The 24,537-nt window shown below is 37.5% G+C and overlaps 1 protein-coding gene across 2 annotated transcripts in view; it reads right to left on the reverse strand.

Moving 5' to 3' along the window:
* Positions 1 to 24,537, reverse strand: part of TRIP4 (thyroid hormone receptor interactor 4) — a 52,702-nt gene that overhangs the window by 15,197 nt on the left and 12,968 nt on the right. The window contains exons 4-11 of one of the 2 annotated variants that reach the window (XM_063089493.1): positions 24,234 to 24,446; positions 22,393 to 22,471; positions 19,797 to 19,926; positions 17,538 to 17,753; positions 14,522 to 14,615; positions 7,991 to 8,178; positions 5,311 to 5,435; positions 4,138 to 4,229 (exon numbers count right to left, since the gene is read on the reverse strand). In XM_063089493.1, coding sequence (XP_062945563.1) covers positions 4,138 to 4,229; positions 5,311 to 5,435; positions 7,991 to 8,178; positions 14,522 to 14,615; positions 17,538 to 17,753; positions 19,797 to 19,926; positions 22,393 to 22,471; positions 24,234 to 24,446 — 1,137 coding nt within the window. Of the gene's footprint in view, positions 1 to 4,137; positions 4,230 to 5,310; positions 5,436 to 7,990; positions 8,179 to 14,488; positions 14,616 to 17,537; positions 17,754 to 19,796; positions 19,927 to 22,392; positions 22,472 to 24,233; positions 24,447 to 24,537 lie in introns of both variants that reach the window. The other variant, XM_063089492.1, reaches the window with a different exon arrangement.

Raw genomic sequence — 24,537 nt, forward strand, 5'->3', positions numbered from 1 at the left:
CCCCTTTGTTAGGTCTCAGATAACAGCTGTCAGGATCCTTTAGAAATATTTTGAAGTCTGTGAATTGGCAGATTTTCTCAGTACAACAGAGAAGACATTTTCACATATTTTAAAACAGAACTTGGGGATTTTGCATTTTCAAGGCCAATGCCTGCTTTGAATGTTGACTGTTATTTCCATTATTTTCTAATTTCTCACCCCTCAGATTCACAGACAATCCATTGGTGATAGAGGCAAATGATTTCCACACATGAAATGATATTTGGAATCTTCCTGAAGATCTGTTTGCATGGATACTCTTACAGAAGGAACAAATAATACTTTCTTCCCTACTGGAAGACTGCAATTCTATTGCTGATGTCAATTACTGGATCTAGGCACCCAGCAGTAGAACTGCTTTGGCATAATTCCTTGAAGATAGGGTCTTAGCTATTACAAAAAACATGAAATCAAATGGACTATAGGGTCAGTAAGCGGACACAAGAGAAACAGATGCAGTTCAGAAGAAATAGAATAATCAATGACCTTGGAGATTTCAGACAAATCAGATTTTCTATTGAAGGCAGGGCTACAAACACAACAAAGACACATAGAAACAAAAGCCACTGACTCAACTTTTTGTCTGAAAACTTGTTAGGTACAGAGAACTGTTCACAACAACAACTGCTAATAGTTATGGATTTGGCAATCAAAATGTCTTTGTTAAAAAAAAAAAAGTTTTAACCGCCTTCCTATTGAGGTTACAAACCACAGCCTTGATGCATTGTTGCAGTCAACATCCTCCCTGCTGTTTTTGAGAGCTTACATCTGCTGCTGGCAGATAAAATGCTGGCAAACCGCATGGGCTCCTTCCAGGGGAATACAGAAGAAGCTTTAATGAGATGGCTCTCATCTACCTTTCTCCCCTGAGTTGAGCCCACAGCCTTTTCTGTATCACTCTTACCCTGTCTAGGTTGATCCCCTGCCATTACTCAGCAGGACTAAGGATCTTGTAGGACTTTTTTTTCTGGCACAAATTAGCCATGCTGGCCACATAGTCTTAGAAGATAAAAGACAAGTTCTCGGCTCAAGGGAAAGCATTTTAAGCACATATTTTTAAAAGCCACTTACCATGTAGTGCACTTGATTTTAAAATAACCACTATCAAAACCTTTTCTGTTATTTTTTAAAAGAGAACTAAATTATCACACTATGCCAAAAATAGTGAGGGCTTAATGTATTTTAACTTATCAAAGAAAGGCCAAGAATGGGAGGTCAGAAGTAAATTACTGAGTTTCTTTGTGGAAGGAAAAGGGAACAGAATGGAGAAGTAAAATGTGGTCCAATTCACATAGGAAGTTAGTTTCAGTTTAAATAAAAATTACTAGATCCACGATGTTTTTCAAAGAAAATGCAATTCAGGTGGGTGAAAAGAAATAAGTGTGGAGATGTTGAAGGCAGACATGTTAGGAAACCGTTTATTGGATGGTTTTCTCTCAGTGAGCTGACCTAAGAGGATAAAGGAAAACCAAACATACCTAGACTAACACTTCCTAAACTGTACATACAATAGCAGTTCTGTAGTATGTAAATAAGTAGTCACACTAGCATATTAAGGGCTCTAAAATATTCTGCGTAGTAAACAAAGAAAATTTGTTTAATCCAAAAAATCTGTTTAATCCAAAGACATTTCCCCAAATGTATGTTTCATGGAACACCTATGCCATGGAATAGTTTGGGAAGTGCTAGTCTAGGGCTATTGTTCTTATACTCTCAACTCATTTCTTCAGAAACAAGAATGAGACCAGTACAAAAGACTAGGCAACTACATTTCATACATCACAGATCTCTAGCTCAGAGACAGGTAGATTACCAAGGGTGGTCTAGACATTTTCCAAGAGGCAGACAAATATCAAAATTACAAGTTTTAAAAGTGATAAGATCCTTACCCAATACATAATACCAAAATAGGGCTAATATCAATTCTGAATATATTCATATGTTACCGTCAAACACAGAAAGGAAACGGTAGAAAAAAGCCAGAGAAAAACCGACCATAGGAAAAATGGGTATGAGATTCCTGTGTTTGATGAAGTCTAGTGGCTTCTGGCATTTTGGTGTATTTTAATGTCATACATTAGGGAACTTCATAAGGAGAGTTGCCAGGACCTCGAGGTGGGAACATATGGGAGGATTCCTATACTTCTATGTGCTGCCTATAGCAATCTCAGGACATAAAACAGAATGTAAGCTCAACGAGGAGTATCATGCTGACCTGAAAGAGAGGTGTACTGGAGAAACCAAAAATTTGTTTTGTTAATTAAATTTCTAATTCCTGTAAAGCTTGTAGTACTCCAAAGATTAGGATTACAGTTTTTTACCTTCTCTATACAAATATGTGGCAGAAAAAAGACTGGCTATAACTGACTAGACATTGAAATCATTTGACCTTTTATCAGATGGTGGTTTGCTTGATTGATAAATAAGAAAGTAAAGCAAGGATCCTTGCCAAAGACTACCATCCACACTACCAGATGCTACTGGGCTATCTTTTAGGACACAAATACCCCAGGAATAAAACATAATGCATTTATATTATACTAAGCTGTTAATAACTGTGAGCCTCTAAAACTGTAAAGCCTATACCAATATAAGGTATTTTTATAATTATTACTTCTAGACTAAAAAAAAAAAAAAAAAAAAAAGGGAGAAGAGAGGAAGAAAGAAGACATTGAATAAACAGGCTAGAGGTTCAGATTGCCATACCAGCCAGCTGCCAAACAAACAGGCAAAAGGCCCATAGAGAGATGGTACAGCCACAAAAGAGTGGGGCATGAAGGACCTCCACAATGCCTGTGGTTTTGCCTAGGTCTGGATCAGATATTAAGGGAAGAACAAAGGGCTATGAGTCAAAATTCACATCAAAATGCATGCACTGCACTTATACAAATAAAGTAGAGGAGGCTGAGGAGGTAACCCACAAAAAAGTGAAAGACAGAAATCTAGAGTAAAAACAACTGTTTGCTAAAATCTATGAGGAAAGGACAGGGAGGGTAAAATAGCTAGCAATAGTAAAGAAAAAAAAAGTAGACAGTAATAACAGTAATGAAAGGCAAGTAAGTCTGAAAAACAAGGAATTTTCTGAGAAATATTAAGCTGAAGCACATTTTCTTAAGCACAATGGTGGAAGCCCTATTGATTAAATCAACTGCTCAAAGAACAGAAAAATCATACTGTTAGGTAAAACTCTTCATGCTTCAAGGATGGACTTTTCTATTTTGGGTTTCTGCCAGTCTGAGCCTAAACCTCTTATTTCAGTTTTCCAATTAAGCTAAAGTCCTTTGGCTCCCTCTACTGTTCAAAAATATTTTTAAGTTATGTCAATTCAATCTCTAGTGACCAAAAGAAATTAAAATATATACATAAATACATACATATGTACACTCACACATATACCCCACCCCCCACCACCAAAATCTGGCACAGTCCAGGCAATCAGACTTCAAATAACTTGCTTAACATGAGTTCAGAGGCCTGGACCAAATGCTCCAGAATAAGCAATAACAGATCCTACCATTCCCATCACCCAATCAAAATGATTCAAGGGATAACAGAGGGTTACTTCATAAAAAGAAGCAAAGTTTTAATAAGGGATGAAGACCCTATTCTTGTTAGGTGTATTGTGGCAATTGCTTTTAGTGCAGAAACGCATATGCACCAATTCTCCATACACCAGAAACCAAAGCATCACTAAGTTTCTTCTGTTTCTGTCCCAGTTTTTCCTCCCCCCAATATTTCCTTATTAAAAGATTCTCCTCTTGGTCCAGGGTTCAATCCCTGTACCGCCAAAATAGATAAAATAAAAGATTCTCCTTCTCTTCACATGTCTAAATTCAGTTGCTGGGTTGGCCGGTTAGCTCAATTGGTTACAGCACAGCCTCATAAAACTAAGGTCATGGGTTTGAATCCCCATACCTGCCTGCATGCATAATGAATGAATGAATGAATAATGAATAATGAATAATAAACAAACAAATAAATAAATAAATATGGTTGCTAGTACCTCACTATCTTCAGCACATTCTGTATTGAAGGATCTACAAGTCAGTTATAGGTGGCAAGTCGAGAATCTGTTCAACTCAAGTATTCTTTACTCACCTGCTCCTTAAACTGCTTCTGGGATAAGCAGTCGATTAGGTCCACACAGCCCAGAAGACAACCAGATGGATAGTCATTGGGAAATTCCACATCTGAATCAAGAATAACAAAAGAATTGGATAAATTTCCTTCTCTGTGACCCTGGAACTCAGGAGTCTGTTTTCAATTCTGAACAAATAACTTTTTCCATTAATTATTTGGAGTCATAAGGAAAACAACAAGGTTTTTATTTGGCACAATTGTTTGTATTTTAGTAAAAAATCTAATGAGAGGCTGGTTTAGTCCACTATCCACATGCTAAGCTAGAAATTTTTTCCTTTAGAAAACTACTGCCTTTATACCATCTAAGTTCAAGGACTGCACAAGTTCATTCCAAACAAATCAATCTTGCTATGCTCAACTGGGTCAGATTGGAGGTTGGTGGTGATGGGTTTTGGGAACAAAGAAAGGCAGCTAAAGATGACAAGAGGAAAACCATAAAAATGTGGTTTAAAAAAAAACATCAGAATAAATGTCAAAACATATATTTTAAACAAACCAATCATATCAGTCAAAATAGAAATGTGATTTTAAAGAAGTATGCACTTTTGGTCTTCTTGATTCTTTAAATTTGGTTTCTTAAAAGCTTTCAAAGGTGGTTCTGTAATTATCCTTTCATTCTACCTTCAAAACAACTGTATGAGCTGGACAAGAGGAAGAAAAACACAATGCCCAGGGGTCAGAAGTATTTTTTAGTATGCAAATTTAGTGTGCTTGGGGTGATTCCCAAAATACTCTGCTTAAGTGAATTATCCTGATTTGTCCAAATCTGATACCAGGTGTCTATTTAAGTCAGTCCCAGCAAAAAATTCTTATTTGTAGTTGTTCTTCCCAATGTAAAGATCCCAAAGTTTATAGGAGTCATTTCACCTGCACAGTAAAAAACATGGAGAAGACTTTCTCAAATTAACACTAGTTGGTTGATTTCTGGTGTGGTATTTTTGTTTGTACTGTTTGAGGAATTAATACTTTCAACAGCTGTCTATGATTTGCCATTAAATAAACAAACAAATACAAGGTTTACAAGTCCCTTTCAGCCAAGAAAAACCCACAAGAAGAAAGAAGTGAAAGAAGATGAATGTCAATGACTTCTATCCACAAAGTAAGATTGAAAGGAGAATATATGGCTGTTACCTTTCCCACGAAGAAGACGATATGTAGCCTGGAGTTCTGAAATTTCTTGAGGGGAGGGTTTTTTGGCTGTTGATGCTATCCAAAGTCGTCCTCTGTGGGGGGTGTACCAGGATCTGCCCTCCACCCTTAAACAAATACAAATTTAGTGGGAAGAATCTAAATTCTAGTTTCTTGGAAGACCCCATAATAAATAAAATAAATCCTATAGCAATTATCCAGTTGAACCAAGAGATTTATAGATGATATCTCACCAAGAGGAATAACTTTTGTGAAAAACACTTTCTCCAACAGTATCCTTCACTTGACGATGAACACTGTTCTCTAATTTCTTCTATTATCAGAAAGACAACTCATGTCAATTCCTGACTACTTTTCACCTGATCCTTGTAATTTAGACCTGCAGCTCTCACTAGTCTTGGGACTTATATAATCCATATCCCATATTTTCAAGCATCCAAGTTGTCTCATAGATATGAAAATATTTGTCTTTCTTTGAGTCAAAGGTTGACCTTTTCCTGGAAGATTTATTGAATTGTTCTTCAACTTGACAGAAAAATCCTCACCTACATATAACTCCCCAAGAATGGTACTTTTATAATTATTTTTTAATAAAATTTAAGTAAATAAAAATGCTTATCATCCTTACTCTTTAAATTGCAACCATATACATTTACATTTTCTAATTATTTTATACAGGGTTATGTTCTTTGTGGATAATTAAACAACTTGTTGACTAGTTTGAAATAATCTTTAAGTAGAATAATAGAATGCATTCAAGAGAAATTACTTTGCCACTTTCCAAGGGTTACAAAAAGATGTTTCTCTTTCACCTCCCACCAAATTAAATGAAGTACCTAGATGATATATCCCTCTGATCCCATTCTTATAATGGGAAATAGGTTTGTGAATTTTCATGTCCTTGGTTTTCCAACATAGATGAATTGGAAGAATACTAGGCACCTAGAAGTTGTTTGATATGGGGAATGACCCAATATGTCTTCCCTCTAGAGCAAATAACCTGAAGAATTACTGGAAAATGTCCGTACAAACGTGACAGAACCACCTACTTTATTTCTGTGGGATTAGTGATTGTGGGCTGGATGCTGCTCATCCTGTTGTTTTCACTAAGAAAAGCTGAGTAACATATATCCAAAATAGGATGAGAGAAATGTAAACATTCTGATTCCTTAGCAGAAGGCAAGCTGTTTAGTTTTCTACTTTGGAAAAAGAAGTCACCTAAATCAGAGAACTAAATGGGAAGAACAGACATCTGAGTATTTTGTTGACCTGGAGCAGAAACAGATCCACGTGCACTTGTTCTAATGGCACTACACAAATGGACTATGAAACAATTAGGAGCCAAAGCAAGAAAGCCTGACCATCAAGAGGGGGGAAAAATAGTGTAGTGCACCTTAATAAAGGAGGGAAATGACAACTAATAGTGAAACTACTGAAGTAGAAATGATTGTTCCCAAATGTTGATAATTTTTCTTTCAGGAAAGTAAGGAGATGACTGAAGCCTACACAGTAGAATGGAAAGAAACACTTTGAAAACCTTAACTCTAGTCCCATCTCGGCCACTAACTAGCTCTGTAATTCAGTAAAGGCAATCTACTTTGCCTGCTTCAGTGTACTCATTTGTCAAAGATTGTGATAATACTGGCCTAATCTATTTCATAGAGCTACTGCTTTAAAATTAAAATTCTATCTAAATATAAGGTGTGTTTTACTGTTATGAGTTAGGACATTGTCAGGCATATAAAATTCTAACAGATAAAATAAGAAAGAAAAATGAGTATGTTGTAATGATAAATGAAAGAAGAAAACAGAAAAAAAAGAAAGAAAAACAAAACATGAATATATGTCATGATCCCACTATATAACAATTTGCACAGGAAAAAGAATAGAAACTAACACTCCAAAATGATAACAACTGCTGTTTCTAGGTAGATTATAAGAGATCTTTCTTTTTATGGCAATTTTTTCATATTTTACAATTTTCTATTTACACGTATAAAAGCAAAGAAAAAAAGCTATTTTCAAAAACTGAATTGAGACACACGAAACCATGGAATAGTAAGCTATTACCATCACTAACAGGTACAGCTCAGCTCTATAATACCTCTAATATCCCTCACTACTTCTCCCACTTTTTGTAGAAAAGGAATTTATAGTAAAATACTTTCTCAATATGGTTAACCAGGTTAATAGATAGATATATAAATAGGAAAACAAAATCACAGTTATGCTGTTGTCTTAATAAAATGAATAAATAGGCATAAAAACTTTAAATTTCAAATAGAATCAAACCATAAAGTTTGCTGAGTAGTATATTACCAAGACAAAGCCAAGAGAAGTTTTTCAATAGATTTCCTTCCAAAGATGAAAAAAACTGGTATTCTATATTTGTTATGACTTTGATCCTTAGACTTTCTAAGCTCAGTTTATTTTTTAAGCTATTCAACAAAAAACTACTACTACAATTTTTGTCAATTAAAAATTTTTAATTAATTTAAAAAGTACAAAGCTTGTAACATGAATATATTGTTTAAAGTTCTATGTACTGAAGAATATTATAAATCATCACTAGATTGGGAAAAATTGATTCCAATCCATAATCCTAAATCAAGTTTATGTCACTCTAAGATCTTCCACTGCTAATATTCATTTCTGTTCTTACCTTTTAATCCCTCTGACAAGCAAAGAAGCCCAGGGCTGATGTATAGAGAGGCACCAGCCACCATCAAAGCCTTCCTGAAATTCTTGATCCTGGATTCGCAGCTGATGCTGATGTAAGTTGAACTCTAGTCCCAGTCCTGCTGAATGGAAAGCCTTCTTCTGTGAGGCTGCACCTATGTGATCTACCCACTGTACAGGAAAAAAAACCAAACATACAATTCTGTCTGACAAGAGAATAACCTGGGGTAGGTGGACAAAATGAGATGAATGCTAATAATGAGGAAATCATACTGGAACATTTTCTTAGAAAAATTTATCCCATCTTTGTCTGAAACAAGGCCAAAAAGGGTAGAGATGATATAAATTCAGTAGGAGTCTCAGGTATGATAACAAGGTCTCATCTTAAAGGATAATTCAAATGTTGAACTCTCCATACAGTGCTTCCTAATTCCAGCAAAGCACAACTATCAGACCAAATGAGCTGTCATTATTTCCACTTCATTCTTTTTTGTTGGCTGGTATGGGGATCAAACCCCAGACCTTGGCATTATCAGCACCACGCTCTAATCAACTGAGCTAACTAGCCAGCTTTCCACTTTTTACTAATAACCCATGTTGGATTCTGGATCATTTTCCAAAATAATAATAATAATAATGATCAACCAAATGAAGGTTCAACCTTTTGGTCCACAATTCTTCGTGTCCTTAGGGGCAGAGTCACATGCTGGTACCATAACAAAGCCAAACAGATACAGTCAGGTATAGAGGGTTAACATCTTGTGATATGTTCTGCTAAGAGTATGGCTATGACCTCTGGCCATGGCCAGAAGAGACACATGGTGCCAGTCCCCATGCAGGACGTGCTGCATAAAGTATTTCTCAAGATGATAATACCAGCTGTTAGAAACTGCTGCATGCTTGAGCTCAAGGGAGTATGTATGCAGTACAGTCTATTCACCAGCTGTGGGTGAGTGCTGCATCCTTGAACTCAAAGGAGTATGAAGTATATAGTCTATTCAAATAAAATTTCAGGAGGTTCTGCCCTGGGGTCTCCCCCTCCTTTATCCCTGTTTGCATACTTTTCTCATGGCTTTCTTGATAATTATCCATTAGATTTTGACTTTAGGCCTTCAGTAGCTTAGTGAATGGTCGCTCTTAGTCCCTCAGTTGCAACTGTCATTGTCCCCAAGTAGTTCATTACCATCTCAGCTTCAACATTCGCCACAGTCAGGGACAGCAGTTGTGACTCTTGGATGCGTGAAGTATCTTCTTAACCTCCAACGAACAACTTGTCTCATAAAAGAGAGGATAGAGCACTACTGAAATAAGGCTCCCATCATGTAAAGGGAATAGAGAATTTTAGAGTACAGGTAATTTATAGGAAACAAAAAGTCTTGGCAATAGCTCAGTCAGAGAATGACAAAGGTTAATGTTTCTTCCAGAACAAAAAGACCAAGTGCTCCAAAGTTTAAAAAAAAAAAAGAAAATCTATTAGATTGGTGAAGTTTGCGGGTTAGTTGTCTTACTTTTTTTTTTTTTTTAATTTAATAATTTATATTAAAAAAACCTGCTAGAGTGGAAGTCTGGAGACCCTAGGCAGTCATTTAACCTTTAAAAGTTTTAGTTTTCTCAACCGTAAAAGAATGAAGTTGGACTAAATGAATCTCTAAGAATCTTTCTGCAATAAAATTTTATGATTCTCATCGATTGTGTCACATCTTTAAAAAAACACATTCATTAATTACTTAACTATGTGAAAAGCACATAAACTAGGGAGACATATAAAGTATAAAAAAGATATGGTTCTTGCTTTTGAAGAACTTACAATCCTAGTGAAAGACAGATACGTTAATAACTATCCAAAACATAAAGCATTGAGTAATTACTAAATAGGGATAGAAGTTCTTACGTAGGAACATGGAGGAAGAATTGATCCATTATGGGGGAAATAAGTGATTTCATAAGAATGTTGATATTTGAACAATCCTGAGACCCAAATTCTCTCTTCTATCTCCGCTACAGCTCTGGTCTTTAATCATACAGCTATTTTCCTAAATTAATCCTTCATTATCTTGCAATAATAACATAATTACAGACACTACTAACTGGTCTCTTTGTCTACAGTTTTAGTCTTTGAATAACTCTCTATAGCCCTACTAGTGCTACAACACTAATTTGGGTTCTCATCATCTCCTCATTATGCTATTGCATAACCTCTTTAGCAATTTCCCTGCCTTCTGGTCTTACCCTTCCCTCCAATCCATTCTTTTTGCCTACTTTAAGATAAAACCTGAACTCCTTAGCATGACACATAAGGGCTTTCATGATCAGGTGTTGTCTACTGTACTTAGCAGTCAACTTAAAGTCATACTGGACTAAGATGAACCCTAAATCCAATGAATTAAAAGAGAGGATACACAGAGACAGGGACACACAGGGAAGAAGGCTATGTGAAGACAGAGGCAGATATTGGAGTGATGCAGCTGTATGTCAAGGAGCGCCTGGAGCCACCAGAAGCCGAAATGAGGCAAGGAAGCATTCTCCTGTAAAACCTTTGGAGGGAATGTGGTCCTGCCAACAACTTGATTTCAGACTTCTAGCCTCCAGATGTGAGGGAATATATTTCTGTTGTTTTATTCACTCAGTTTATGTTACTTTTTTATGGCAGTCCTAGGAAACCAATATACCTACAAGTCCATAATTATATTTAATAATTTGTGATCCTCCACAAACCTGCAATGCTCTCAGGCTGCTGAGTCTTTGCACATGTACTTTTAAAAAAAAATTTTATTATTAGTTTTTTACATTCTATGATGCTGTTGCAGAGCAGCTGGGAGGGAGACGGAGAACGGAAAGGGGAAGGAAATGTGATTGAAGGAGGAGGAAGGAGGACGGGCAGGACTGAGGCCTGTGGCACCCCCCACAGTCCCACAGCGGAGATTGGGGGGCTTCCAGCAGTGGCTTGGTCATCGCCGGGCTGGGTACAGATGTCAGGGGGATGTGGCAAAAGCCCTCGCCTCCCACCACCAACTTGGGAACCCAGGACCCTTCTTGCTGCAGCTTGGTGGTCGTTGCTGGGCTGGTTGTGCATGTTAGGGGGGCATGGCTGCAGCCGAAACCCGAGGCCCCCCCCCCTCACTCAGGAGAGCCCACGGTGCTCCCCGTGGTAGCTCGGTGGTCTTCGCTGGGCTGGTTGCTCGTGTTGGAGGGGCATGACCAAGGCCCAAGGCCCCCCACTGCTCCAGCTCAGGAGAGCCTGAGGTGCTTCCTGAGGCAGCTTGGTGGTCGTTGGTTAGCTGGCTGTGGGTGTCGCAGGGGCATGGCTGAGGCCCTTGACCCCCCACCATCCTGGCTTGGGAGAGCCCAGCGCACTTCCTGAGACGGCTCGGTGGTTGTCACTGGGCTGGTTGCTCATGTCGGGGGAGTGATCAAGGCCCAAGGCTCCCCCACTGCTCCGGCTCAGGAGAGCCTGGGGTGCTTCCTGTGGCAGCTTGGGGGTTGTTGCTGGGCTGATTGCTTGTGATGGGGGAGCATGACCAAGGCCCTCAGCTGCCCACCACTGCAGTCAGGAGAGCCCAGGGTGCTTCCGGTGGCTCAGTGGTCATCGCTGGGCTGGTTGTTCATGATGGGGGGAGCATGACCGAGGCCCAAGGCCCCCTGTTACCCTGGCTTGGAAGAGCCCAGGGTGCTTCCTGCAGAGGCTCAGTGGTCATTGCTGGGGTGGTTGCACTTGTCATGGGTGTGTGGTCAAGGTCCTCTTCCCCCACCCTCGGGACTGTTGTGGGTGTCGGAGGCACAAAGCTGAGGCCCCCAGCCCTCTCCCCTTTCTGGTTTAGTAGCCCAGGGGACTTTCAGTCCTTCTAGCTGTTATAGGTGTTATTTGGTGAAATGAGACGTTTACTAGTTAATATCAAACTTTGCCTCTGGTTGCAGGTACTTTGTTTTTTCTTTCAGTTCTGTGTTGGATTATTTGCTGTTCCCACCACTCAAACTCTGTACTGGAACTAATTTGTTGTTCTTTGCTTGCTTCTAAAATGGGGGAACTTCCTGTGAGGACCAGTACTCGAGCTCTGTGGTTGAGCTAAATTGCTGCTTTGTTGCTGATTCCTTAGGGAAAGCTTTTTTTGTGCAGCTCAGGTTTTAATGGTTGACTTTAGAGGTACTTCCAGTTCTAGTGAAATCCGGTGCACCTGGGTTGTGTAGAAACACTGGTCTGGGCCTGAGTCTTTTCATCAAACTGCATCCCATGCAATTTTATATTCCTGATCAGTCACGTCTGAGTGGCCCTATGCTGATTGGGGGGCATATCAGCTGTCCTTGCTGTGCACCAGTGCTCCCCTGATGGGCCCATCTCCCCCACCACCTGTGCTCCAAACACTTCCCATGGGACAGGCTATGCTCTGGTCCCTTGCAATGACTCACTGGCCTCTTTTTTTTTCAGTTGTTGTGACTCCTTGCTCCTATGTGGGTCCAAGGGAACCCTATTAGTGGTCTTGCTGGCCTGGAAGCCACCAAGACCTCTTCTCCCCTGCTGGCTCCAAGCAACTTCATCCAAAGGGCACAGCTGCGGCTTTTGCCAGCTCCTGCTCCATATGCTCAGCAGCTCCAGCCTGGAAATGGCTGGGATTCAAAACAGTCAGAGGGGTTTTTTCTTTTTCTCATCATTGCTTCTCCCACCTTCATACACTCCAAAGGTCTCTTCTCCTCTTCCCCTGAGCACTAGTGGCCCCAGCTTGGCTGTTGTTGCTTTTTAATAGCTGTAAATTGGTTGATTTATGGGAGAGTGACACTGGGGACCATCTATTCTGCCATCTTGACTGGAAGCCTTCTGATATTTTGATAACGATTAGTTTTCCTCCTTTGTCCCAGCAATTCCATTTCCAGAACTTCAATATACTTCATAATCACGCCCCACCGTATTTCATCTTCATATTCTGCTGCTTCCTCCCACAACTTTTGCTCAGGCCACAAGATGATTTTATACAAAATAATCTGTGGCAAATGTGTTTTATTCTCCTGAAATTCATAACCTCCCTGCCACCTCTTGCACACAAGTGCAGCCGCTTCTGACATGCTGCCCCTGCCCAGATGTGGAAGCCGGCAGCAGGGAGGGGTGTGGAGTGCAGGCGGGCCCCGGGCCCCAACTTTGCTCCATATGTTGTACCTTCTATCTGGAATTCCCTCCCCAGATTTGTCTGCTTGGAAATTCCTATTCATCCCTTAAGTCTCTTCTCAAACACTATTTCTTCTGTGACTCTTCTACCAGATTTATGAATACTCTCCTAAAGTCTTACTGTATCCACAACATGTATCTTTTATGACAATTATCTTTAAAAATTGCAGTTATTAGGGGCAGCCCATGGCTCACTTGGGAGAGTGTGGTGCTGATAATACCAAGGCCAAGGGTTCAGATCCCCTTACTGGTCATCTTTAAAAAAAAAAAAAATTGCAATTATTGTATTATTCTATTCATACACATCTTCTCACTAAACTTGAAGTCCTTAAGGACAAGCACTGGGCCTTTACCTTTTAGTTTCCTAGTACCTAGTACAGAACCTGGCACATATACAGTGCTAAGTAAAGATCTCCCATTAAGCTGTCTAAAGCATTACCTTGATTGCATAATCTCTCTGCTTAAGAACCTCCTATGGCTCACATTTATTTATAAAATAAAAATGTTAAAACTTCCTAAACATTTAACTTCTTTAGTGGTCTGGTCCTATCTACCTAACCCTACTCTATTTTTCATGATAATACATTTTATAAGTCCTGTCTAGATAACCTGTATTCTCTATTACCTATATATATCCTATGTTTTTGTGTACAAATGCCTTTGTTCCTACAGTTCATTCTGCCTGGAATGTTTTTCCCCCCTTCTGCAAACATTCATTTTCTTGAATATTTACTTTTAATAAATGCCAGCTTCCCTATAAAATCCTCTTTGATTCCCCTCAGCTGGAAGTAGTCTTTCCCTCTTCTGGATTTCCATAGCATTTTAATTATACTCTATTAGTATTAGAGCTGCTTATGTAATTCTTTTCCCCTACTAGTTTGTGAGTTCTTTGAGAACAGAATCAGTGCCTGGTTGATCATTTACTACTATGCCTGTCCATAGTAGAAGCTCAATGTATTTGATAGTAAAATGAATGATGACAATGAATGAGTAAATTAATAAATTAATTTAAAACACCATTCTATGGGACTACCCATATTCTATAAAAGATAGAGAAAGACCATTAATAAAAGGACCATGGGATTATTGTCTAAATTTCTACAGTACTTAATAAAACTCTCTCTTGGGGAAAACAGAAGATAATACAGGTCAACTTGTCAGAAGTGCTACAATAAAAATTGGAAAAAATTGGGCCACAGAATAAGGTTGGTGGGTGTGTTGAGAAAACTTGTTGGTATCTAAAGCCTACGAAACAGACACACTTGAAAGAAGAAATATTTGGGGCCAAACTTCTCTCATTATCACTTAGAGCAAAGGTCCACTAACCTGGGGAGGGGACTGGTACAGGTTGGGATTTACCAGAACTCCCAAAGGCTCTTCAGAAGATCTATCCAATTTGGTCAATGGCTGGTTCAGGGTTCCACTGGCAATAGCCTGTATTGTCTCATCTAGTCTGTGATAACAAACCAAAAGGATGCAATAATTGGTAATGTTCTATGCTCAGAATGCCCTTACTTACCACCAACATAAAACCCTTCAACAGTAATAAAATATGGAATTCTAAGAGGACTCCATAGATGATCTTCACTGCTCCCCATCCCAACTTCCTTCTCTTCATACCAAGAACCGTAAAGAATATGAGTTAGTAAAAGTTCCAGAACACCAAGAAAATAGGTAGGGCACACTCCAATCATTCATCTGTTTAACAAGATCACTAAACATGCCAAGATTAGAAAAGCTGCCTAGAAATAATCTGACTCACTGAAGATTATTCTATGGTAGCTTATCTACTCAACACACCCTACACAGTCCTCTGCCTACTCAGGAGTCCCTCTCCACTCTTCCATGATGAATTCTATTCTTGATTCAGGGCTCAGAAGTTCTAAAGAGGCCCCCTACTGTCTCAGCACAAAAGTGCTTACTCTTTTCTCTGAAATCCTATAGCATCTACTATCTCAACAATCATTGGATACATACCGTGTTATATACTGTGCCTATGGTGTTGGCTTTGGGCATTTGGCTCTAAATCTATAAAAGAATGTGATGATTTTAAAGACTGTGGAATCTTACTGATAACTAAGAAATCATAGGCCTTGCAGGAATCCTATATTATTCTACTCTATAGCTCTATGTTACTTGCTGCTATATTTCATGCCCCTGTTGGATGCTTAAAAAACATGATGATAATTCTGAGGCACAACATAACGAAAAGCTTCAACTAATAGAAAACGCTTAACTTGACCTTGAATTCAAATCAAGATGTTTGTTAGAAACTGCTTATACGCAAGGCAACTCAAAAGGTGTGGAGAACATGGTTCCTGCCTTCAAGAAGCTTTGAATTTAAGTGGCAAGTTTAAGACAGCTACACAGATGACAAACCATATGAGAGGATGTAACAACTACCTTAAGACAGACACAATTCATCTGATGGTTATTATTGCATTATTCCACTTGTTGTACCAAGTAGGGTCAAGGGAGAGGTAGATATTTGAAAGGCAAAGATTGGGGGAGATAATTCCAAACAGAGGGAAAAGCAGAAACAAAGGCATGAAGCTAAAAAAAAAAAAAAAGGTAAACGAATTTGGCGGATGAGGTAAGTCTAAAACAGAATGGGGATAGTGGGATCTAAAGGAAAGGAAAAGATCTGAGACACAGTACTGTGGTTAAATATATCCAAAACTCTAGAATCTATAAAAGAAATATTACAAATAGTTACTCAATACATTTTTAGAACACTCACACTTACTAGCATATGACCAAAGCAAAGAAATGTGAATAAAAATTATAATGAAATTCCATTTTTCATCTGTCAGAATGGCAAATATTTTTTAAAAAACTGTTGACAAGGGGAAGAGAAAACTGTCATATTGACAGCTGGTATGTAATCGATAAACTGAAATGCATACACAATTTAAATTCTGAGATACTGCCCAATTCTATTCTAAAAGGCTGTACCATTTTTTGTTGTTTATTTGTTTATGTTAATAAACAATTTTTTAGAGCAGTTTTAGATTCATAACAAAATTGAGAGCAAGGTACAGAGATTTCCCAAACATCCCCAGGTTAATTCAAAGGGTTCAGGAAAGATTCATATCTTTTAATTCTATTTTTCCATGAACTTTTTGAAGTGACCTCATACACAGCCTCATCCATTATATCAATATCCCCCACCAGAGTGGTACACTTCTTACAAGTGATAAACCTGCAGTGACACATCACTATCACCCAAAGACCATAGTTTACATTAGGGTTCATTCTTGTATACTTTATGAGTTTGGACAGATTTATAATGACATGTATCCACCATTATCATTTCATATAGAGGAGTTTCACTGCCCTAAAAATCCTCTGTGCTCCACCTATTTATTTCTCCCTCCCTTCTAACCCTTGGCAACTACTGTATACTTAGAATCATGTAGTATGTAGGCTGTACCACTTAATAATCTCATCCACAATAAAAGAACATATCCATTTTCCTTTCATACATAATGCAATATTTTTTTTTTTTAATTTTAGCCAAATTTGATGAGCTGAAAAAGGACACATTATGTTTTAAAATTTCCATTTCCCGATAATTAGTTGTGTATCTTTTCAAAATTATATTGGCTATCTGTATTTTCCCAACTGTGAATTGTGTTTTCTTATCCTTTTCTCATTTTTCTACTGGAATTTTTTGTCTTTTTATTTTAATTTGCAGGAGGTCTTTTTAGGTATAGACAGTGCTTTTTTGTTAAAACTGTTTATTTTCTCCCAGTTTGGTATTGTATTTTTACTTTAAGTATCTTATGTCTTTATGACTTCAGAGTTTTGTATCTTGCTTACAAAGAGATTTATCACACCAAAACTATAGCTATATTCTCCTTATTTCTCCATTCTTCCTGATCCTTTTATTTCTTTTACATTTAACTCTTTAGTCAAACCTATCATCAAAGTACAGTTTCAGACAGAGATCCAACCTAGATTTTTTTTCCGAACTGGTGATCAATCATTACCAACATTACATATTTAATCCTTTCCTTACTGCTTAGAAATGTTAGCTTTATTGATTACTAAATTCATGCACATATACACACATACACATGCACACACAATGTAAAAACACCAGTCTCTTCCTGGATTCTATGTTTCATTGGTCCATTCCTGTGCCCAAATGTTACCTGATTGTTTCAAAAACAGTGCCAGTTAATTATCTAGTAGAATAAGTTCTCTTCACTGTTCATTTTCAAAAATTTCTTAGCTACTCTTACATTCTTTCTATTCCAAATGAACACATTATTTTTAAAATCAATACAAATAACAGATCCATTAGAAAAGGAAAATCCTTTACAGACAACCTACATTTTCTTTCAGAACCTTTCTGGTGCTGCCCATTTACCTGCTATGATACTCTGCTAGTGGATTTTCTTCTTCCAGGATCTTCCTGCCTGCGAAGTCAATGGTGACCTTCTTAGACAGTCGAGAGGCATGTCGAAGTTCTCTCAGCTCCTCCTCTCGCTTCTGCAGGGTTTCCCGCTCAATTTTGGACAACCACTGGTTAGAATCACTGGCAAAGTAATCTGACTCATCATCAATGACTTGGGTCCTTCGAATGCTAAGAGAAGAAAAAAAAAAAAAATACATGGCTATTAGGTTGCCTGTTGACAAATAAGGACTGATTACTGGGAAACTGTTTCAAGGTAGCTTAATCTTCTGCTGTCCTTGAGTTTACTGTCTCAAACCTAGATACCCAAGAATGTTTTAAAATCAGGTCAAGCTCTGTCTGGTTCCCAGCTTCTGCAATTATCTCCACTGCAGGCTCAGTTTAGCTCCTAGAATTAATCTCAGTCTAAGGCAGAAAAAAGACACAGCACCATGATCTGTTGACCTTCTACCTTTCTTTCTAGTCCAGTCTTCACCTTCTGATAACTGGGCTTTAACATGGTTTTGCTCCATCTGAGTTAATGTCTTGGCGGCTTACTCAAATCCTAGTCCCTCTATAACTGAGATCCAGTCTACTCTTGCTAGACCCATTTGCTTACAGGAGTTCTATCCTGAAATCTCAGTCTTGTAGCTTAACTATTTACTCTTAGGACATTCTATTGCTCTACTATATGTCCGTTTCCACACTTCTCCCTCCCCCAATCTCCAGTCCCTCATTAACACACTGGGGCCAAGTTCCAAGATATGACAATCAGGCCTATCTTTAAGATCATACTGACAAAGAAATTAAGAACTAGAAGGAATCTTGATCTGATTCCCTCATTCTACAGATAATGAGCCTGGGGCTCACGGAAGTTAAGTGATTACTCCAAAGTTACAAATCCAGTTAAGACTGAATCTTTCCATAATTACAAATCAGTGATATATATTGGCATAAGGGAAATACTGAAGTCAGATTCACATACTAATTTCAATTTTTCAGGACTCTGCTGGAATTACAAGATTTTATATTAAAGCAGACTTAGAGTGGGACGTTTAAGAGGACTCAGGACCAAACTGATCTTATACGCATACCTAGATAACGCAACTGGTACCCTTAAACATACCAACAAAGCAGCAACATCAATAGGGAGAGATCCTTTTCCAGTTTCTATTTATCAAGAAATGTATCCTTTAAGTATCACATTTCTAATGATGTTTTATTTAATTATTTATTTTGGCGGCTGGCCGGTAGAGGGATTTATTTATTTATTTATTTATTAGATTTTTTTTTTTTTTTTAACTGAGTTTTACTGGGTAGGGTGAAATGTGATATTTATAGGTTTAAGAGTGAATATGAGTTACACACCTTATGATGGGTTTACTTAAGGAATAACTTTCTAAATTATATCTCATATATTCACAGCAAATGGTTTGGAAGTAGCAGGTATGTCTCACCAAAGCATTATAATGCCTGCAATAGATTACCAAGCCACTTATAGTAAGTAAAAGATTCAGGGTCTCTCTAAGGACCTTCACAGGTTCTTACACAGCCATTTGAGAAGGGGGTATATAAGTCCTATCTAAACATTCTTTATTACTAAGTGGTTTTCAATACATATTTTGTCCAAAATAAGAAAAAAATGAAAGAAAAAAATCAGAAATAGAATAAATCATAAATATATCTCCTAAAAAGAAGTTAGAGGGTTAAAGAATAATAGTGTAGGAGTGTAAAGCCAATTTGGGTACATTTAACAAATTTAGGAACAGAAAACAAATTCAGTGTCAAAGGAAGGAGAAGGATAAATCATGCTTTCTAATAATATGGCACTACCTATGCTCTCCCAGACGCAATTGCTTATAGATTCTCCAGAGTCCAGGCCAGCAGTTTACTGGCAGAGACTCTAATATATGTTGACTGAATGAATGAATAGCTGGAAGTGAAACAAATGGGAAATTCTGTTAACCCAAATCAACTATCCATGGGGTATACTAGCATTTGCCAAGAAACAAAAATGCTACAGGGTAGGATTCTCTTGGCTGGAGCCTATTTTATTCAAACATGGGTTAAAAAACCAGACATAGGCCTTCTACATTGAGCATCCAGTTCTTCTATTGCTGTTAACTCTTTTACAATCCACCTTGAGAAGGTAAGAAGCGCCAAAATAATGTTTTATTGGCCAAAATCTGTAGACTAGCCTATTTCTTAGCATTTGTTATTCTAACCCTATCATACCTAGTTCTGTCAAACTCTAACAGTTTGTCTTTATGCTTGATAGCCTTCTCCAAACCAGACTTAATTCGCGACTCTTGATGAGGAAGAAGGTCCTTAGTAGAGATGTCCGCCTTTCCAGAATTCTCCATCCCTGAAATTCAATAAGGAAATCAAATGGTGTCAGCCTATAATACAAATTTGTTGTATCACTGTGCAGCAAAAGAAATATTAGAATATCTGGTTCTGGCTTGATGTCCTGGAGCCTTCATTTCAATTGCAAAGTACACAGGCCAGGCCTTACTTGTAAAGCATCAAGCAGTGCTTAACACACGAGGTTCTCACTAAATGTTAGAGTCCTTTCCCTCCCTTATAGAAATTTGGATCACTAAGGGTACTAACTGTTTAACAACACAACATAAATATGCCTTATAAATGAAAAACTTTACTGCATAGGACTGAATATCACCTTTAAATGTACTTTTATATATCAAACTAAAAACTAAATAATGAAGAAAAAAAGAAAATTTTCAGGAAAGGGGCAGAAATAGTTAATGAGAATCTACTAGATGCTAAGGCACTTAATATATATATATTACTTAATTCTCACAATAATCCTTTAAGATAGTTTACATTATCTTTGTTTTACAGATAAGGAAACTAAAGTTCACAGATGATAATACATTTCTTGAGTTCACTCAGAAATCAGAAGATGGAAATAAAATTCAAACTTAGGTCTGACTCTAAAGCCAAATTCATGCCATGGCCCACATGTTGTCTCCTTTGTGACAGAGTACCATAAATCTATATATCCTAAAAAAGAAATTCATAGATTATGATAAGATACAAAATGGTTTAGGAAAACAACTTGGCTACAATAAATGCTGACCTTTCTCTTTACCTAAAACTCCACGCCTGTTCAAATGCTGTCCGATCTTTCTCTTAAAATTAAAAAAAAAAAGAGAGAGATTCTTATGAATATAAGAAAAGCACTTAAAACTATCTCTGCTCAGAATAATAACCTTAAATAAATCTTAACTGAAAAAAATACAGGGACATGTTCAACCTCGTTAATAATAAAAAAAATTACAGCTTTTTACAACTATAAAACTTAAAAAATTTTTGAAATGTCAAAATTCAATAGTGAATAGGTTTTAGGGTACAATGTTAATATTGCTGTGGATTAGTAAAAAATTTTGGTAATTTGGTAAATATACCTCGTGTCAAAAATGATCATATTTTTTGACTCAGTGATTTCATTCTTAGGAACTGATCCCAAGGAAATAAATCAAAACATGTTAACAAAAGTAATTATCTGTGTTATTATTTATAATTGAGAAAGAATCAAAATATCCAGTGACTAGGAAACAGGTAATCAAATTACAATAAATCAAGTTAATGGACTATGTTTAGCCACTAAAAACAAATATGAAGAATATATAGCAACAGAGAAACTAACTATGAAATATTAATTGAAAATACAAAAAAACAAAATTCTTTATGCCGTGATTGCTACTTTATAATGTCAACCAATACGTCTATATAAAACAAGTATGAACTAAGGTAGAAACAAATTAAAATATTTTTGTCAGGTGTTTTTCAAGTAGAAAAGACTTATGAAAGAGTTGCCAAATAAAGTTCTTGTGTAACCTTCACCCAACTTCCCTTAATATTTCTTTTTTTTTTTTTTTGTGACCGGTAAGGGGATCGCAACGCTTGGTGTGGTGTCGCCTGCACCGCGCTCAGCCAGTGAGCGCACCGGCCATCTCTATATAGGATCCGAACCTGCGGTGGGAGCACCGCTGCGCTTCCAGCGCCGCACTCTACCGAGTGAGCCATGGGATCGGCCCTTCCCTTAATATTTCTTAGAAAACCATAGTATAATTATCAAAACTAAGAAATTAAAATCAATACAATACAATTAACTAAATTATAGACTCTATTTGTATTTTAACATTTTTTCCATTAATGTCATTTTTCTATTCTAGGATCCAATTCAGGATCTACACCACATTCAGTTGTCACCTCTCCTTAATATACTCCAATTTGTGACATTTCTTCAGTCTTTTCTTCTCTTTAATTACCTTATAATTCTCTTGTTGTTAAATTTTCACCCAGTAATTTTAACATCCATCAGTGGATCTTGCCTGCAGCAATTATTATTGTGGTGTTCTAATGGTGATTTTCTATTATCCTCATTTCTTCTACTTCATTAACTGGAATTCTTGTATAAAAAGATTTGTCCCATCTCCCCCATTTATTAACTTATTCAGTTACTTATGTATATGAGTAAGGTCTCATAGATATTGATTTTATTCTTTGGTTTATAATCTAATAGTACTATTATTTATTTTTTTGATCAATGTTATGTGGTTTTAACTTTTTAAAAAATAAATGAATGAATAAACAGCATCTTGCACATCAGAATACAGGAAAGAGAATCACAGATACAATAAAATGTACCCATCACCATAGTAGTCCAATTAGAAGAGAAGGGCTGGCCAGTTAGTTAAATTGGTTACAGCACGATACCAATACCACCAAGGTCCAGGGTTTAATCCCTGTGCTGGCCAGTTGCAAAACAAAACAGAACAGAAAGAATTACAAGACAGTTGTCTACCTGACATTAGCTTCTTTAGCAGTTTCTGGCTCTTGTTTGAATCACGCTGTAAAATATCCTGTTCTTCATTAGTACATACCTATAAAGTAATAAGAGTAAGATACATGATCCAATAGTTAAGTCATACACGTAAGATACATTAAATATTACAATAAAATAATGAGACTGTTGATGCTTTTTTTATCCAGACAAACATACCAAAATACATACATCAAAGTGAGTTTTGCCCTAGGTCTTTTTCTACTCCCCTTTTTTTAATAAGCCATACAAAAAACTTACTTCACTGCAAGTGTCCCTGAATGACTTGATGGTTTAAAAAATATATAACCTTCTTTCAAAGGGCAAATATTTGCCACTATTGAAAATATTGGAAAAAAAATTTAAGACTTTTAATTTATCATTATTATTTTTTGGAGACTGGATCTCACTATGTAGCCCAGGCTGGAGTGCACTGGCTATTCACAGGTGTAGTCCCACTACTGATCAGCATGAGAATTTTGATCTGCTCCATTTCTTATCTGGGCCAGTTCACCCCTCTTTAGGCAACGTGGTGGTCCCCCACTCTTGGGAGGTCACTATATTCATGCTGAACTTAGTGTGGACACCTGATCAGCATAGTGCACTAAAGCCCAGAACTCCTGGGCTCAAGCGATCTCCGAGCCTCAGCCTCCTGAGGAGCTGGGACTACCCGTGGTGCATCACTGAGCCCAGCCCAATATAAGACTTTTTTAAAAAGCTCACAGTTGTAATCATGAAGCCCAACTCTGACAAGAGAAATTATAAGCAGATGTCTTAATAGAAAGAACCAGAAAAAGAAGCAAATTACAGAGCCACCAGTGAGAATTCATGTAGATTTTATACTTACATGTATTTTGTTTCTTTGCCTTTGAACATTTTCTACTTATAATGAATATATTAAGCAAAGAAAAAGCTTTATTTATTATAAAATCACTGCACTTGTAAGGGAGGCTGAGAAGGGGTGATACTGAGTTTATAAAATTGCAAGACTTCAAGGCCAGTCTGCTTTACATTATTCTGTCTCTTGACCTGAAGGACCCAGACCTAAGAGAAAAACACCATACTTCCTAGCAGTTGCCTCAATGGCACACACAATTCCTGCTAGGAGCTACAGGGTGTTTCTCTAGAGAAAGCCCCATATGGGAGGAGATTTACTGCCCTTTTATGAACATTTTTACTGGTAGACACTACATCTCTCAGATCATCCATTGTCTCTCAGCTTACTCTCTGAGTATATGGAAAAATTAAGAGCTCCATTAGAGAAGAAGAGAAAATAAAGCAACATAAAATGAATACCTTTACCAACACCAAATGCCATTGCTTCTGCTAGACAACTCAACTGGTAGAATAAGCTTCCTAGACAGTTCATCAGGGTTTTTGAGAGACTCACTACTGCTACATTCTTGAGGTCATTCTTTCAGACAAAACAAAGCTATAACAAGGTGGTATACTGGAAATAGAAGCTCTAATGACCTGAGGATTATGTCACACTGGCTCTGTTCCCCTAGGTGTATGAGCTACCACTGAAGACTTTGACAAAAAATTGTGACATTTCAGGCCCTAAAGATTTCTTGAATTAAAATTAATCTGATACAAGACTTGGATTCCCTCAAAAATATATGTTCTCAAAATGCTTCTCACTAACAGGCTTTAGTACTAGGATATAACATTGGGTTTCTGACTAATCAAATCCTTGCTACTAGAGTTCACTAGACATCTTAGGGAAAAAATTTACTCAGAAAACGAGAAATTACTCTGGATCTGAATGGCCCTGTGTATTAACACAAAGCACAGAATAATAAAATAGAAAAGAAACAGCTTACCAGAGAGCCACAGAATAAGCAGGGGCCAGATCCCTCTTGTTCACAGACAATACGCCCACAGACCAGACAGTTATTGATGAGCTTGTGCTTCTGGCCCAGGCAATCACAAGGGTGGCGACCTGGGAGCAGGACTGCAAGTTTGTCCTGTCCCTCTCTTGTGTATAAACTGACAAATTTTGTCTTCTTCTTTACAGAGTTGCTGCTTTCTTGTGCCTAATTGTACAAAGACATCAGAACAACACTGAATAATTAATGACAGTGCAAACAGTCAAGAGGGAAAAACCTCAGTTCAGTTCAATAATGA

Source organism: Cynocephalus volans, chromosome 3 (assembly GCF_027409185.1).
Source record: "Cynocephalus volans isolate mCynVol1 chromosome 3, mCynVol1.pri, whole genome shotgun sequence".
Lineage (NCBI taxonomy): Eukaryota > Metazoa > Chordata > Mammalia > Dermoptera > Cynocephalidae > Cynocephalus > Cynocephalus volans.